We start from the raw sequence: 18,107 nt of genomic DNA, 5'->3' as shown, positions 1-18,107 counted from the left end.
TAGTGACCGAAAATGTTGCGAAAAAAGCACTTATTGAACCTACATTTTTATAGTAGTATTTATTTATTGCAAGTCACTTAACAGACACAGATCAGCATGGGGCCCCTATGCTCGTGGGGCCCCGGGCAAGTGCCCATCAGGCCCATGCGTTAAGACGGCCCTGTATGCAGAGTCGCCAGTTTGGTACCATTTTCAAGTCCCACTTGCTGTAAGTGCAGGGTCCTTGCACTGACCATGAAGGCCCGTTGTCCTGGTGGCGTAGCAGGATCGGCCTGGCCAGGCGTAGCAAATAAGGCATCATTGTAAGCCGGTGAAGCAAGAATGGTCAAACTAATCAGTAATACAAGACCCGGCCATTCCTTCTTTTCCCTGCTCCCGCCTGGCAGAAGGTACAGAAGCTTCAAGTACGCACCACCAGACTCGGGAACAGTTTCTTCCCCACTTTTACAAGGCTTCAGGACAGTCCTTCCGTAAGCTGTCCGATTCACCTCGACCTCATTGAGGACATTGGACGTTGTGTCTGGAACTGTGATGAGCTGCAGTGCACCGCAATGCTGAGAACTATATTCTACACTCTGTACCTTCCCCATTGCTCTGTCTATTCTACTTGAGTTTCACAGAATTGCACAGATATTGGGAAATTGGAAGGGAAATGTTCACACTTATTTCCAGTAGTGCACAGGTGAAACATGCCCTACACGTTTGGCCTTACATGGATCCCCTTAGATTGTTTAGTTTAGTTTAGAGATGCAGCGCGGAAACAAGCCCCTTTGGCCCACTAAGTCCCCACCTATCAGTGATCCCCGCACACTAACACTTTCCTACACACACTAGGGACAATTTACAATGATACCAAGCCAATTAACCTTCAAACCTGTACGTCTTTGGAGCGTGGGAGGAAACCGGAGATCCCGGAGAAAACGCACGCAGGTCACGGGGGGAATGTACAAACTCGGGACAGACGGCGCCCGTAGTCAGGATCGAACCCAGGTCTCTACTGCTGCGCCACCGTGCCGCCCTGGGACAGACAGTATGTCTCTGGTAATTTATGGAAACTGCAAAGGCTCCTGGAATTATCATGACACCAGCTCAGTGCAGGAACCCCATCACCGCTATTCCCCTCTGCAGAGCCTTGAGAACAAGCAAACTGAGGCCCAAATACGCACATCGGGATGTGGGACCTTTTAGGTTGGTTGACTCCACTTAGCGTGTTGGCCGATTTGGGGAACTGCCCAGGCACCAGATAGATCTGTAGACTAAGGACCACCTGGTGACTCATTGAATTCTCAGCACAAGTACCTCTACAAGATTTTCAATGAGGGATTGATGAAAGATGTGTCTCAGACTCCCAGTGGGAAATTGGCTCAATAATCAAGCCCTTTTCTCTGCAAGAGATTGAGAAAAAGTCTGCGTGAAATGTTCTTGCAAAATAAATTAGTTTGTATCCCCTGTGGCATATGTACATGAAATATCTTCAGTCTCCGCATTGATTTACCGTTTCTTTGTCACAGTCAGGATCAAGGCAGCTGCCTGGTTACCCTGATGAGGGATTACCAGAGCTCAAAGTCTGCCCTTCTCAAAGTGGTTGAAAACTCGGAAGCTGTAGCTGTGATCAAGTCAACTCTGCTGGATCAAGAAGACTTAAGGAGAACATTATCCAGGGTAGGTGTCATGTTAACCTCTTCAGCATAATTCCTGGCCTGCAGGGGACCGACACAAATGGAAGGGAGTGTTACAGATGCAAACATTGATTGGGGGATTTTCCTTGTTTTTTCCCCATCTTTTAGCATCTTTACGTGGAAAGAAAGAACTGCAGATGCTGGTTAATATACAAAGTGCTGGAGTAACTAAAGCAGGTCTGGCAACATCCCTGGAGAACAAGGGTCTTGACCCGAAATGTCTCCTATCCGTGTTCTCTGGGGATGCTGTCTGACCTGATGAGTTACTCCAGCACTTTTAATCCTTTTAGTATCTTTAACTGATTTGGCAATCTCATGCATGGTATGTATGGGGTAATGCTTCAAGACATCATTAACACAATTGCCACTTATTATGAGACTCCAGGCTTGCTCCTTCCCTTCAGGTAGAATTTAAATACTATTTATTACCAGCATTTGGCATCTGCTGTGAGAATCCAATGCATTGTGTTTAGCTAAAGAATCACCTGGAGCCTTTGCCCATCTGATCCTATTCCCTGAGAGAACGGCCCTTAAATTTCTTTGACTCATCATCTCTCCCTTTCTCAAAAACTCCCATTCATTCTCCCGACCACTGCTTAATGTTGGAAGTATTTAGAACGTAGAGCATGGTATAGCACAGGACATGAACAGGTCCTTGGACCCACAGTGTCTCTGCCGAATGTGATGCTAAGGCAATATAATGTCCTCTGCCTGGACATTCTCCATCTCCATCCATCCCCTGCATGTCCATGTGCTTATCCAATAGCCTTTTAAATGCCGCTATCGTATCTGCTTCCACCATCGCTCCTGGAAACACCTTCCGGGCACCCGCCACCCTCTGTGTTTAAAAAAAAAAAACTTGCCCTACACATCTGCTTTGAACTTTCCCCCTCTGACATTAAAGCTATGCCCTCTAGTCTTTGACATTTCCATTCTGGGTAAAACGTTCTGCCTGTCTACTCTATCCATGCCTCTCATAATTTTATATACTTCTTATCAGGTCTCACCTCAACCTCCGATGCTCCAGAAAAAACCCCAGTACAATTTGTGCAATCTCTCCTTGTAGTTAATACCCTCTGATTTTCATTAATCTCGGTCGTGCTTTGGAACGGTCCATTATTACAAAGGCCAGCTGCCGATTCTCCCATATTCAGTATTTAAATCCTAATCTGACAAGATGGGTTTGCAGCCACCCGAGTCAATTAGCACAGAAACAGGCCTTTTGGCCCATCGCGTGCAGGCTGTCCAGTCTACCTATCTGCAGTAATCCCATTTACCTATATTAGGTACACTGACTTCCATGATTTCATGTCCTTCTGTGTCTTATTTGATCTGCCAGATTGCCACCCACATAATCAAAATAAGTCATATGAATGTATATTGTGTTTATTTGCTCTTTATCTGAACCATTCATTGTCTGAGTGCCTGGGCGAGTGATCAAAGGCTCTCAAGTCATGTGAAGCCCACTCAGTAGTCATTTGGCAAACAATGTGTGGGAAAGAACTGCGGATGCCGGTTGAAATTGAAGGTCTGAAGAAGGGTCTCGACCCGAAACGTCACCCATTCCTTCCCTCCAGAGATGCTGCCTGTCCCGCTGAGTTACTCCAGCATTTTGTGTCAACCCTGTCATTTGGAAACAGCTATCTTTCATCACCTTCTACGTTAACGTAAAGATGTCTAAAATATTCTGCGTGGCATAATAGTTGTGAAGTTACAAAGAAAGATAACAGCCTTAACATTTGATGATTTTAAAAAAAAATTAATGATTGTCTTCTGGGAAATGAGAGTCGTTGAAAAGATATGGGTTCTCAATAGGATGCAGGGTGGCACAGCAGGAGAGTTGCTGCCTTACAGCGCCAGAGACCCAGGTTCGATCCTGACAATGGGTGCTGTCTGAACGGAGTTGTAGGAAAATAACTGCAGATGCTGGTACAAATCGAAGGTATCACAAAATGCTGGAGTAACTCAGCGGGTCAGGCAGCATCTCAGGAGAGAAGGAATGGGTAACGTTTCGGGTCGAGACCCTTCTTCGGTCGGAACGGAGTATCCGTTATATACTGGAGTAGGTGAATTGAGGACCAGAGGACAAAGGTTGAAGGTGACGGGGAAAAGATTTAATGGAAAGTGACGGGGAAAAGATTAAACGGAGTACGTTCTCTCCTTGACCCCATGGGTTTTCTCCGGGTGCTCCGGTTTCCTCCCACATCCCAAAAACGTGCAGGTTTGTAGGTTTGTTGGCTTCTGTAAATATTGTCCCCAGTGTGTAGGATAGAACCAGTGTATGGGGGATCACTGGTCGGCGTGGTGGGCCAAAGGGCTCTATCTCTAAAACTCAAACTAAAACTAAACAGGAAGGGGCTTCTTATGCAAACAGCTAATTCCTTGACTGTACTTCCCAAGTTCCTAATGGAACTGCAATGTACAGACATAAACCATTTTCATAATGTGCAATCTCTAATGCACTTCTATTAAACATTTTATGTAGTTGAAAAGTAAGGGAGAGAAAATTGGATATTTTGGGGAATTATCACTTTAAGCTCCTTAACCTTGTTTAGCAGTTGTTCAAACCAGTTGACTAATTCAGCTTGGACAGTTCCTGGAAGATAGTAAGTGCGGCAAACCCAGTGTTCATCATCTGAAAGCAGGGCCTTGCTTATAGTGTCATAGAGTCATACAGCGTGGAAACAGGCCCTTCGGCCTAACTTGCCCACACCGGCCAACATGTCCCAGCTACACTAGTCCCACCTGCCCTCGTTTGGTCCATATCCCTCCAAACCTTCCCTATCCATGTACCTGTCTAACTGTTTCTTAAACATTGGGATAGTCCCAGCCTCACCTACCTCCTCTGGCAGCTTGTTCCATACACCCACCACCCTTTGTGTGAAAAAGTTACCCCTCAGATTCCTATTAAATCTTTTCCCCGTCACCTTCAACCTTTGTCCTCTGGTCCTCAATTCACCCACTCCAGGCAAGAGACTCTGTGCATGTACCCGATCTATTCCTCTCATGATTTTATACACCCCTATAAGATCACCCCTCATCCTCCTGTGCTCCAAGAAATAGAGTCCCAGCCTACTTCACCTCTCCCTATATCTCAGACCCTCTAGTCCTGGCAATATCCTCGTAAATCTTCTCTGTATCCTTTCCAGCTTGACAACATCTTTCCTATAACATGGTGCCCAGAACTGAACACAATACTCGAAATGCGGTCTCACCAACGTCTGATACAACTGCAACATGACCTCCCAACGTCTACACTCAATACTCTGACTATTGAAGGCCAATGTGGCAAAAACCTTGTTGACTATCAAGGAAACATGCACCTGCACTCCTAGATCTCTCTGTCTACAACACTCCCCAGAGCCCTAGCATTCACTGTGTAGGTTCTGCCTCGGTTAGACTTCTCAAAATGCAACGCCTCATGTTTCTTTGCGCTGGAAAATGAAGTGGATATTTTACATATATATATATATATGGGTGATAAAGTCGAAAATCTGAATAGAAGCCATGTTAAAAATATTCCCAAGATGTGGTGCGAAGATTGGTATTTGGCTTAATCTGGACGTATATCTAGTTTAGATATACACCACGGGAACAGGCCGTTCGGCCCTTCGAGTCCTCGCCGATCATTGATTACCCGTTCACACTAGATCTATGTTAGCCCACTTTCACATGCACTTCTAACGCACTGGGAATAAACACAAAAAGCTGGAGTAACTCAGCAGGTCAGGCAGGATCTCTGGAGAAAAGGAACAGGTGACGTTTCGGGCAAGACCTTTCTGGGGGCAATTTACATCTTGTAAAGTTAACTGACAAACCCACTGCTAAACGGGAGCACCCGGAAGAAACTCACACCGCCACAGGGAGAACATGCAAACTCCACACAGACAGCAACCGAGGTGGGGATCAAACCTAGGTCTCTGGTATCGTGAGGCAGCAGCTGAGCCACTGTGCTGCCGCAAGATCTTATACTTTCCCCTGGTGTAACTTGGGAGTGAGAGTGAGAAAACTCATAAACTCATGTCATCGGAGCAGAATTAGGCCATTCGGCCCATCGTCTACTCCGCCATTCAATCATGACTGATCCATCTCTCCCTCTCAACGCCATTCTCCTGCCTTCTCCCCATAACCCCGGAACACCCACACTGCCAATCTCCACCTTAAAAACATCCCATTGACTTGGCCTCCACAGTCAATTGTGGCAATGAATTCCACAGATTCACCGCCCTCTGACTAAAGTCTTTGGAGAGAGTTCTGTGTTGAAGAATGGTCTGAAGAAGGGCCTCGACCCAAAACGTCACCCATTCCTTCTCTCCAGAGATGCTGCCTGACCCGCTGAGTTGCTCTGGCATTTTGTGTCCCTATGTTCCGTTTTGACTGTTTCCTTCATCACAATATGACCCGCTGACAGACAACTGTCACAGACGGTCCAGCTGAATCATGCTAACGCAGGGCCAGATGCTGAGTCAAACCTGTGTCTCTGATTCTTTCTCTTTGTTGGACAGCATGAGGTGGCGAAGTGCGAGGTAAGTGGGAGTCAGGAACAACTGGATGGATTCACCTCGAAAGGCAAACAGCTGCTGGCCGAACTGAAGAAAATTCACGGCTGCAACCCAGGGGCCCTAAGGCAGGACCTGGACAATATCTTGGACCAGTGGCTGGATGTAAGTTCACGAGGGAATGGGGCAGAATTAGGCCACTCGGCCCATCAAGTCTACTCTGCCATTTAATCATGGCTGATCCATCTCTCCCTCCTAACCCCATTCTCCTGCCTTCTCCCCATAACCCCTGACACCCGTACTAATCAAGAATCTATCTATCTCTGCCTTAAAAATATCCCCTGACCTGGCCTCCACAGCCTTCTGTGGCAACGAATTCCACAGATTCACCACCCTCTGACTAAAGAAATACCTCCTCGGGAATGAATGAATGAATGAATGAATGAATGAATGAATGAATGAATGAATGAATGAACGAATGAACGGATGAATGACACTTTATTATCACATGTGACATGACACGGTGAGATTCTTTGTTTTCCATACACAAGCTTGTAAAGAGTTGTCCCATGTAGGGCGCCAACAAAAGTCACCACAGTAATGCCCCTTGAACCTCTTCTCTGATCTTGTTGAAAGCAATGGAAAATAAATCTCTGTTACATTCTCAGTCCTCCTTTAATGCTATTGCTTGTGCCCAGTTGTTGCAACTGGTAGATAGAAACATAGAGAATAGGTGCAGGAGTACGCCATTCGGCCCTTCGAGCCAGCACTGCCTTTCTTAAGGGGTTGGAGAGGCTAGATGCGGGAAGATTGTTGGGGAAGTCCAGAACAAGGGGTCAAAGCTTAAGGATAAGGGGGAAGTCTTTTAGGATCGAGATGAGAAAACATTTCTTCACACAGAGAGTGGTGAGTCTGTGGAATTCTCTGCCACAGAAGGTAGTTGAGGCCAGTTCATTGGCTATATTTAAGAGGGAGTTAGATGTGGCCCTTGTGGCTAAAGTGATCAGGGGGTATGGAGAGAAGGCAGGTACAGGTTACTGAGCTGGATGATCAGCCATGATCATATTGAATGGCGGTGCAGGCTCGAAGGGCCGAATGGCCTACTCCTGCACCTATTTTCTATGTTTCTATGCACGGTAGCGCAGCGGTAGAGTTGCTGCTTTACAGCGAATGCAGCGCCGGAGACTCAGGTTCGATCCTGACTACGGGTGCTGCACTGTAAGGAGTTTGTACGTTCTCCCCGTGACCTGCGTGGGTTTTCTCCGAGATCTTCGGTTTCCTCCCACACTCCAAAGACGTACAGGTATGTAGGTTAATTGGCTGGGTAAATGTAAAAATTGTCCCTAGTGGGTGTAGGATAGTGTTAATGTACGGGGATCGCTGGGCGGCACGGACTTGGAGGGCCACAAAGGCCTGTTTCCGGCTGTATATATATGATATGATATGATATGATAATATGATCATGGCTGATCATCCAAAATCAGTACCCCGTTCCTGCCTTCTCACCATATCTCTTGATTCCGATAATAATGTGACCCATTGCTTCATAAGATCACAACATCATCGGTGCAGAATTAGGCCATTCGGCCCTTCGAGTCTGTTCCGCCATGCGATCATGGCTGATCTATTTTCCCTCTCAACCCCATTCTCCTGCCTTTTCTCCGTAACCTTCGACACCCTTACCATCAAGAATCTATTAATCTCTGCTTTAACGTTACCCAATATCTTGACCTTCACCGCAATCCGTGGCAATGAATTCCACAGATGCGCCACCCTCTGGCTGAAGAAATCCCTCCTCATCTCCATTGTAAAAGTACGTCCGTTTATCCTGAGGATGTGCCCTCTGGTCCTGGACTCTCCCATTACCGGAAGCATCCTCGCCACATCCACTGTATCTAAAAGCCGGTTCCCACTAAAGTCTCTATTGCCTGTGGATCTGCTGGGGGTCAAAGGAAACTGTCCCTCAATTTACACCACAAGTGAGTCGGCCACTTTAGTTAGGAATGCCTGCAATTCACTCGACTGCTGGAAAGCAAACTCCAAATGATCTGATCAATTGTAAAATAACACGCCAACCGTCACAAAGCTAGGAACTCAGATTGGGTCACAGACACATACAACGGAATGATTGAGCTTGATAATTTGGTCATAGTTAGTGCAGCCCTTTTTTTATTAATAGCGGGCTGTCTACGCATGCTCCCCTTACAGGTATCAGAGAGACTGGATGGCAACATTGAAAGGCTCAGTACGAGCCTTGCGCTATGGGAGGACACGATCAGCATCGGCGATGAGATTGACACTTGGTCCAAAGGCTGCATATCCGAACTGAATGAAATGACTGGCAACTTGAACGATAGCCAGAGACTGGAAACCAGATTGCTTGCGTTCCAGGTAGGCTCCGGTAGCATAACCCCGGTGGACAATGAACGTCTGCTTTCACTCAACGCGTGCAATTTGTCAGTCTTGTCCATTGGCTGTTCTTTCAGCCGAGTCGAAGTCAGGGGATCAGATTTGCAGATTTACAGCGTGACGTACGAGTGGCGAGGCTGAATTGCCAGTTCCAACTTCTGAATGTGTTTTTGGAGTTGGGGGTTGTTCAGTCTGCACCCAGCGCGAGTCGCATTACTGCTGCTGGATCTTCTGATCGTGTCCGCACTGTGCACACGAGGCAATGTCCCTATACTCGTGATTGTGGTCCTGAAACATCAGCTTGTAAGATGAAAGGACCAAAGGGGTCGGCACGGTGGCGCAGCAGTAGAGTTGCCGCCTTACACCAACAGAGACCAGGGTTCATTTCTGACAACGGGTGCTGTCTGTACGTTCTCCATGTGACCGCGTGGGTTTTCTCCGGGTGCTCAGGTTTCCTCCCACATTCCAAAGACTTACAGGTTTGTAGTCTTATTGATTCGGTTAAAATTGTAAATTGTCCCCAGTGTGTAAGATAGTGCTAGTGTACGGGGATCGCTGGTCGGCGCAGACCCGGTGGGCCGAAGGGCCTGTTTCCACCCTGTATCTCTAAACTTTAAACTATAATCGTCAAATGTGCCAAAGAAACGCTGACGTTGCTACAGCTTTGCAGGGCAATTAATGCCAAACGCGCATAAATAAATGTACAATAATACAATAAATTCATAATCAGTAATACCAGGTAACCGGACCATAATAGCGCAAAATTAAAATCAGTAGTGCATCCAAAACTAAACCCACAGTAGCTTATACATAGTTGCTGGTGTAGTGTTTAGTTTAGATACGGCGTGGAAACAAGTCCTTCGGCCCACCCAGTCCATGCTGACCATCGATTACACTGGAGAAAATTTATTTGTTAGGAAAAAATATCAAATCAAGACTCACAAATGTGAAGCAGTTACTAACAAGTCCTACAAAGTAGTCAGCATAAATGTTACCTCAAGCGCAGTGATTGCACAGGGTTTTTGATCACAAGAATTGGATAGTGCAGATTCAGTTCAGGGGAAGGTAGACACAAAAAGCTGGAGTAACTCAGCGGGACAGGCAGCATCTCTGGAGAGAAGGAATGGGTGACGTTTCGGGTCGAGACCCTCCTTCAGACTTAAGGGGAAATTAGCTAATTATATAAGGGGGAGATGTTTCAGAGGTAATTGTTTATTTTAAATTTCAGAGAATAGAGGAGAAATTCAGACCATTGCGGATAGAAACATAGAAACATAGAAAATAGGTGCAGGAGGAGGCCATTCGGCCCTTCGAGCCAGCACCACCATTCTTTGTGATCATGGGTGATCATCCACAATCAGTAACCTGTGCCTGCCTTCTCCCCATATTCCTTGATTCCACTAGCCCCTGGAGCTCTATCTAACTCTTTTTTAAATTCAGCCGGTAAATTGCCCCCTCCACTGCCTTCTGTGGCAGAGAATTCCACTAATTCACAACTCTCTGGGTGAAAAAGTTTCATCTCACCTCAGATTTAAATGGGCTCCCCTTTATTCTAAGACTGTGGCCCCTGGTTCTGGACTCCCTCAAGGATCTTTATGCTCCTTCATTTGTGCTTTTTCCGAAGATTCTTCTGTTCATTTCTCCCTTGTTCCTAATCAGCTAATTTCTCCTTAACTGAATCCGCACTGCCCAATTCTTGTGATAGAAAACCCCTTCACAGTCACTACTTTTGAGGTAAAATCTCTGCTGACTACTTTGTGGGACTCATTAGAAACGACTTCAATATTTATAATTCTTGATTTGATATTCCTGGTAAATGAAATGTTTCCAGTGGAATCTTACAATCAGTAATTCTGCTGAGTCAGCTGATTATCGCATGTTTTTTGCTGGTCTTTGCAATTTGTTCCGTACCATTCTTGGATTGACTTTCTGTTTATGTCTTGTACTAAACCCTGTTCTCTCTCTGTTCCTCTTTAATTTGTTTTGACTTGTAAAGAGATGCTTTCACTAAGGCTTTAGCACGATCCCTTCTTTCTTCGGCCAGTGACCCTTTTTAAAAAATAGAATCACAGAGTCACTCAGCACGGAAACAGACCTTTCGGCCCAACTTGCCCATGCCAACCAAGGTGCGACTTCTCAAAGTAGTCCCATCTGCCTGTGCTTGGTCCATATCCCTCTAAACCTTTCCTGTTATTGCACCTGTCCTATCGTCTTTTAAAAGTGGCTGTGGTATCTGCCTCAGTTACCTCTGGCAACTCATTCCATATACCCACTACCATCTGTGTGGAAAAAGCTGCCTCCTCAGATTCTTATTAAATCTTTCCCCCCTCACCTTAAACCTATGTCCTGTGGTTCTTGATTCCACTACTCTGGGCAAGAGACTTTGCATCTACCCGTTCTATTCCCACCATGATCTTGTACACCTCTATAGGAACACTCCTCATCCTCCGGCGCCCCAAGGAATAAAGTCCTAGGCTGCTCAACCTCTCCCTACAGCTCAGGCCCTCATGTCCTGGTAACATTCTCGTAAATCTTCTCTGCACTCTTTCCAGCTTAACAACATCTTTCCTATGGCAGGGTGGCCCAAACTGAACACAATACCCCAAATGTTGCCACACACCTTGTACAACTGTAACATAACATTCCAACTTCGATGCTCAATACTCTGACTGATGAAGCCCAGTGTGCCAAAAGTCTTCTTGACCATTCTATGTGCCCGCACTGCTAGATCCCTCTGTTCAACAACACTCCCCAGAGCCCTTCCATTCACTGCGAATAAATAACTTTCTATTTCCAAACATTCTGCCCTTTTGGGCTCAATAGTTCAGTACCACTCTCCTGTCTTTTAATATTCCTCCAAGAGCATTTTAGCTCAAAACACATTGAGGCTGCCGATGACACAAGTCAAGTATTGGTCTCTGATACCTTCTCTCTCTGTCATTGACTTCTAGCCTGAGGTCCAAAGCAAAGGGGAGGAGATGAAGTGCCTACGATCTAAAATCAGTGAACTGATAAAGGTAGCCAAATGTCAGGAGGCTCCACCTGTACTCCAGGTAAGCAAAGGTCTTCTACATATTTTGTCACCCCTGTTGATCATCTTTTACGACGTAAACAAGAGGCTCATAATTGCAAGGACCATTACAGGGTGTGGATGGGAAAGTTGCATAGAGGTGCTGGCTCTTGTAGTGCTGAACTTTGCTGGAAACCCTGACACTGGCTTGAACTACTGTCTACCTCATTGGTGACCCTCGGACTATCCTTGATAGGACTTTGCTGGCACTAAACATTATTCCCTTGTTGTGAATCTCTCCACTGGAAATGGCTCGATTGTAATCATGTGTTACCTTTCTGCTGACTGGTTAGCACGCAACAAAAGCTTTTCGCTCTCCCATGGTACACGTGACAATAAACTAAGACGAACTCTTTGGATAATCCCACTGAATAATAATTTTAAGTTGCCAGCTTTGTGTCTAATTACTAGGTCTAGCTCTCTTTGAGGTGCACCTTTTGTTTCTCAGTTTCATAGTTTGGGTCAGAAGCCCCTTATTCAATCCAGTCGCAAAGTCTGAAGGTAGCGAACATACCTCCAGTTCAATGATATAAGGATCAACAATTAATCTAAGTTGGTTCAAGGCTGTAAACTATTTCTCATAGTAATGCCTTTACTGATGAAGGCCAGCATGCCAAATGTCTTCCTCAACACCTTGTCCACCTCTAAAGTCACTTTCAAGGAATTATGCACTTCTATTCCAAAAACTTCCTGTTCGAGACAAGACCCGACAGGACTGTAAAAGTAGCAATAATTGGACCAAAGTACAGAGAACACGTGAACCTTTTCACACAGAGGGTGGTGGGTATATGGAACGCGCTGCCAGAGGAGGTAGTTGAGGCAGGTACCATAGAAACATTTAACATACATTTGGAACTGTACATGGATAGGAAGGGTTTAGAAAAATATGGGCAGGTGGGTTTAGTGTAGATGGAGCATCTTGGATGGCACATGCAAGTTGGGCAGATGGGTCTGCTTCCATGCTGCATGACTGTCTATGACTCTATGAGGTGATTAACATGGCTCCTGTTGCAAGTGATCACCCGCTCTGTACCTGCAGGCAGTGGAAGCTGATTCCCAGAAGAAGTTGGATCATGCGCAGGAAGTATCTGAGGTGGCAAAGGAGACATTGAAGGATTTTCGAGTCCAGAAGAGTCAGATGGAGAGCTACATCCAGGATCTTAGTGAGTGGTTGCACACAGTGGAGCACTCGCTCACTGCCTGTGCCAGCAGCCAGGATCTCAACGACCTGAGAAAAGTGAAGGTACAGAGCTGGGATGACCGAGCGGCCAGGCCAGTTGCATGCACCTGCCCTTGTCGTCATGTTTGACTGTTCCTTCTTGTCGCCGCAGGAGCTGGACTTGGAGCTGGTCAACCAGCAGGGCAGGATCGACTCTGCTCGAGAGAACCTCAACGGCCTCTGTCGGAAGTACCACTCCACGGAGCTGGAGGGGTTGGGCAGTTGGGTCACCGGGCTGATCAAACAGTACGAGTCTGTCAACCAGCTGTCCTCCAAAACCCAAGGCAGGCTCCAGGAGGCGCTGGAGCAGCACGTCAATGGTGAGGGGAACGCCACACCTGACTTTAGACTTTAGAAATACAGCGCGGAAACAGGCCCTGTGGCCCATGCGGGTCCGCGCCGACCAGCGATCACCCCGTACACCAGCACTATCCTACACTTTAGGGACAGTTTTGCAGAAGCCAATTAACCTACAAACCTGTACGTCTTTGGAGCGTGGGAGGAAACGGGAGCACCTGGAGAAACACACGGGGTCACAGAGAGAACGTACAAACTCCATCCAGACAGCCCCCATAGTTAGGATCGAACCCGAATCTCTGGCGCTGTAAGGCAGCTACTATACTGCTGCGCCACCGTGCCATTAATATTTGTTCTCCAAGCCATAGAGGCAAACAACATGAAAGCAGGCCCTGGCTTTGGCCTAACTCATACATGCTCCCCATTTGCGCTAGTCCCATTTGCCTGCATTTGACACGTATCCCTTTGTCCTATCCATGCAACTACCCTAAATGTCTTATAAATGTTGCTTTTGTACCTACCTCAAAGGTCACTTCCTTGGTCAGTTCGTTAGACATATCTGTGCCAGTCCCTGTGTGAAAAAGCTGTCCCTCAGGTTGCTAGTAAATCTTTTCCCGTCTTATCTCAAATTCGCGCCCTCTAGTTCTTGATTTTACAACCTTGAGAGAATGACTGTGTGCAATCACCCTTTCTCGGCCCCTCATGATTTTATGCACCTCTCATAAATCACCTCTTAGACAATAGACAATAGGTGCAGGAGGAGGCCATTCGGCCCTTCGAGCCAGCACCGCCATTCAATGTGATCATGGCTGATCATTCTCAATCTGTACCCCGTTCCTGCCTTCTCCCCATACCCCCTGACTCCGCTATCCTTAAGAGCTCTATCTAGACTGATGGGACTGAAGGCTGATAAATCCCCAGGGCCTGATGGTTTGCATCCCAGGGTACTTAAGGAGGTGGCTCTAGAAATAGTGGAAGCATTGGAGATCATTTTTCAATGTTCTATGGATTCAGGATCAGTTCCTGTGGATTGGAGGATAGCAAATGTTATCCCACTTTTTAAGAAAGGAGGGAGAGAGAAAACGGGTAATTATAGACCAGTTAGTTTGACATCAGTGGTGGGGAAGATGCTGGAGTCAATTATAAAAGACGAAATTGCTGAGCATTTAGATAGCAGTAACAGGATCATTCCGAGTCAGCATGGATTTACAAAGGGGAAATCATGCTTGACAAATCTACTGGAATTTTTTGAGGATGTAACTAGGAAAATTGACAGGGGAGAGTCAGTGGATGTGGTGTACCTCGACTTTCAGAAAGCCTTCGACAAGGTCCCACATAGGAGATTAGTGGGCAAAATTAGAGCACATGGTATTGGGGGTAGGGTACTGACATGGATAGAAAATTGGTTGACAGACAGAAAGCAAAGAGTGGGGATAAATGGGTCCCTTTCGGAATGGCAGGCAGTGACCAGTGGGGTACCGCAAGGTTCGGTGCTGGGACCCCAGCTATTTACGACATACATTAATGACTTAGATGAAGGGATTAAAAGTACCATTAGCAAATTTGCAGATGATACCAAGCTGGGGGGTAGTGTGAATTGTGAGGAAGATGCAATAAGGCTGCAGGGTGACTTGGACAGGTTGTGTGAATGGGCGGATACATGGCAGATGCTGTTTAATGTAGATAAGTGTGAGGTTATTCACTTTGGAAGTAAGAATAGAAAGGCAGATTATTATCTGAATGGTGTCAAGTTAGGAAGAGGGGATGTTCAACGAGATCTGGGTGTCCTAGTGCATCAGTCACTGAAAGGAAGCATGCAGGTACAGCAGGCAGTGAAGAAAGCCAATGGAATGTTGGCCTTCGTAACAAGAGGAGTTGAGTATAGGAGCAAAGAGGTCCTTCTACAGTTGTACCGGGCCCTGGTGAGACCGCACCTGGAGTACTGTGTGCAGTTTTGGTCTCCAAATTTGAGGAAGGATATTCTTGCTATTGAGGGCATGCAGCGTAGGTTCACTAGGTTAATTCCCGGAATGGCTGGACTGTCGTATGTTGAAAGGCTGGAGCAATTAGGCTTGTATACACTGGAATTTAAAAGGATGAGGGGGGATCTTATTGAAACATATAAGATAATTAGGGGATTGGACACATTAGAGGCAGGAAACATGTTCCCAATGTTGGGGGAGTCCAGAACAAGGGGCCACAGTTTAAGAATAAGGGGTAGGCCATTTAGAACGGGGATGAGGAAGAACTTTTTCAGTCAGAGAGTGGTGAAGGTGTGAAATTCTCTGCCTCAGAAGGCAGTGGAGGCCAGTTCGTTGGATGCTTTCAAGAGAGAGCTGGATAGAGCTCTTAAGGATAGCGGAGTGAGGGGGTATGGGGAGAAGGCAGGAACGGGGTACTGATTGAGAGTGATCAGCCATGATCGCATTGAATGGCGGTGCTGGCTCGAAGGGCTGAATGGCCTACTCCTGCACCGATTGTCTATTGTCTATCTAGCTCTCTCTTGAATGCATTCAGATAATTGGCCTCCACTGCCTTCTGAGGCAGAGAATTCCACAGATTTAATGTGACTTTTTGTTACAATGATCCAATGTATTGTCACATGTACCTACATACAGTGCAATTCCTTTTTTTTGCATACAGTTCAATAAAACTCTTACTATACATAGGCACAATCATGCCTCAGTACTAGAGTGCAGGATTAGTAGATTACATAGAGATAGCACACGAGTCACCATGTTTCCAGCTCCATTTTGTATGATTCAAGTCCAAAGTTGTTCAAAGTGTAGAATCCTAACTTGGCCATAAAGGCCCGTTGTCCTGGCAACGACACTGGCTCGGAGTTGCAGGGTCGGCCTGGCCAGGCGAAGTTGTCGGTGTCTTCCGCCACTGCTCCGTGCCACTGCAGGCCACGGCCGATCCGCACTCTCGGCCACTCGGAACAGCACCTGATCTAATCGAGCCCCAGGCTGCTGCAGGGCCTCCAGTGGCCCACTCCACCAACACCTCGATCCGGACACATCCACTCCCTCTGAATGTCAACATTGCTCTTCCATGGTATCCCGGTTTGCTGTTAACTCACTATAAGTGTTTTTAACATAACTTCTGTGAATGAGTTCATAAATGACAGGAGCAGAATTAGGCCATTCGGGCCATCAGGTCTACTCCGACATTCAATCATGGCTGATCTATCTCTCACTTCTAACCCCATTCTCCAGCCTTCTCCCCATAACCCCTGACACTTGTGAAAAGAAGATCTCCATTCATACTAGGTGTCCTGTTGCTGAAATGTTGGTGAATTATTTTCCTCTTTTGTATGCAACAGTATTGATCAGTATTGATGGAACTAGTAGCAAGAGCTGTTATTAATTTTCAAGCTTTACTTTGTGAAGGTATTCTGCAGGAGTTTCAGCTCTGGCTGTGTGAGGCCAGGGCATCAGTGAAAGACTGTGGTGACCAGGCAGGGGATATGCACAGAGTCGAGGAGAAGCTGCAGCAACTCAAGGTCAGTGACCCTTCTCCTCAGTACTCATCAGCTGTAGCCTGATGTCTTGATAGCCTGTGGTCTTTATATAAATGGTCTTTAAATGGGAGAGTGCCTGTGAAAACTAAAATCATTGCACCGTAGTGAAGATTGCAGCTGATGGATGCTATTAATCCGTAGGAAGGAACTGCAGATGCTGGTTTAGATTTAGATTTAATTTTTAAAAAAGATTTAGAGATACAGCGCGGAAACAGGCCCTTCGGCCCACCGAATCCGCGCCGCCCAGCGATCCCCGCACATTAACACTATCCTACACACATTAGGGACAATTTTTACATTTACCCAGTCAATTAACCTACATACCTGTACGTCTTTGGAGTGTGGGAGGAAACCGAAGATCTTGGAGAAAACCCACGCAGGTCACGGGGAGAACGTACAAACTCCGTACAGACGGCGCCCGTAGTCAGGATCGAACCTGAGTCTCCGGCGCTGCATTCGCTGTAAGGCAGCAACTCTACCGCTGCGCCACCGTGCCGCTAACCGTTTAAACCGAAGATAGACACAAAAAGCTGGAGTAACTCAGCGGGACAGGCAGCATGTCTGGAGCAAAGGAATAGGCGATGTTTGGTGTCGAGACCCTTCTTCTCGACCCGAAACGTGACCTATTCCTTTTCTGTCTGTCCCGCGGAGTTACTCCAGCTTTTTGTGTTGATCTTCGATGTTATTAATCCCGTGGTTATAAATTCACATGGACCTCACCACAAGCGTTTTCTGCTCAAGAGTGAAAATACTTGCTTGCCGGTGGGATTCTGCAATGAGTGGCACTTCAAGCTTCAGTGATCTCAGTGCCAGTGGGTGGTAAATCACTGCAGCTAAGCCCCTGATCCATCTGTTCCACCCTGCAGCTGTGATCTTGATAACTTCCACACAGACTGTGATTTGTTGAGCAGCAATCGCGTTAGAAAGATCGGAGCAAACTACTGCAGATGCTGGAAACCTGAAACAAAATCGGACGATCACAAAGTGCTCCAGATTTAGAGACAGTTTCTTCCCAGCTGTTATCGGGCAACTGAACCGTCCTCTCACCAACTAGAGAGCCGCCCTTCACACACTTGTTCTCTCACTCACTCACGCACGTACAGATGTGCTGGCATATTCATTGTTCACACTTACTTATTCAATCATTTGTTCGCTGGCTCACTATCACACATTGATTTACTGTCTCATTGTTCCATACTGTCACTCACTGTTCTCTCACTCTCCCCCTGAATCGGTGTTCAGACGATACCATCTCCCTTGCATTAGCTACGTTCAGCTCTGGATAATAAGATCACCCACTATCGTCGTACCGTTCATTGACCACAGCCCAATCTTCAACATCACAACACTGATTAAAAACTCATCTCGTAACTTCCGAGCCTTTGCCTTGTGGGGGTCCCCCATCTGCAAT

General features: G+C 46.5%; 1 protein-coding gene across 15 annotated transcripts in view; it reads left to right on the top strand.

The window, feature by feature from the left end:
- The window catches only part of LOC144596779 (nesprin-1-like), a 468,061-nt gene that overhangs the window by 165,365 nt on the left and 284,589 nt on the right, over positions 1-18,107 (top strand). For all 15 annotated transcript variants that reach the window (XM_078405564.1, XM_078405576.1, XM_078405565.1 and 12 more), the window contains 7 exons: positions 1,512-1,662; positions 6,185-6,343; positions 8,387-8,569; positions 11,539-11,640; positions 12,697-12,900; positions 12,989-13,196; positions 16,566-16,678. In XM_078405564.1, the coding sequence (XP_078261690.1) occupies positions 1,512-1,662; positions 6,185-6,343; positions 8,387-8,569; positions 11,539-11,640; positions 12,697-12,900; positions 12,989-13,196; positions 16,566-16,678 (1,120 nt within the window). The remainder of the gene's footprint in view (positions 1-1,511; positions 1,663-6,184; positions 6,344-8,386; positions 8,570-11,538; positions 11,641-12,696; positions 12,901-12,988; positions 13,197-16,565; positions 16,679-18,107) is intronic.

Source organism: Rhinoraja longicauda, chromosome 9 (genome assembly GCF_053455715.1).
Source record: "Rhinoraja longicauda isolate Sanriku21f chromosome 9, sRhiLon1.1, whole genome shotgun sequence".
NCBI lineage: Eukaryota > Metazoa > Chordata > Chondrichthyes > Rajiformes > Arhynchobatidae > Rhinoraja > Rhinoraja longicauda.
The sequence above is the reverse complement of the archived record's forward strand: the minus strand, read 5'-3'. Positions and strand labels throughout refer to the sequence as shown.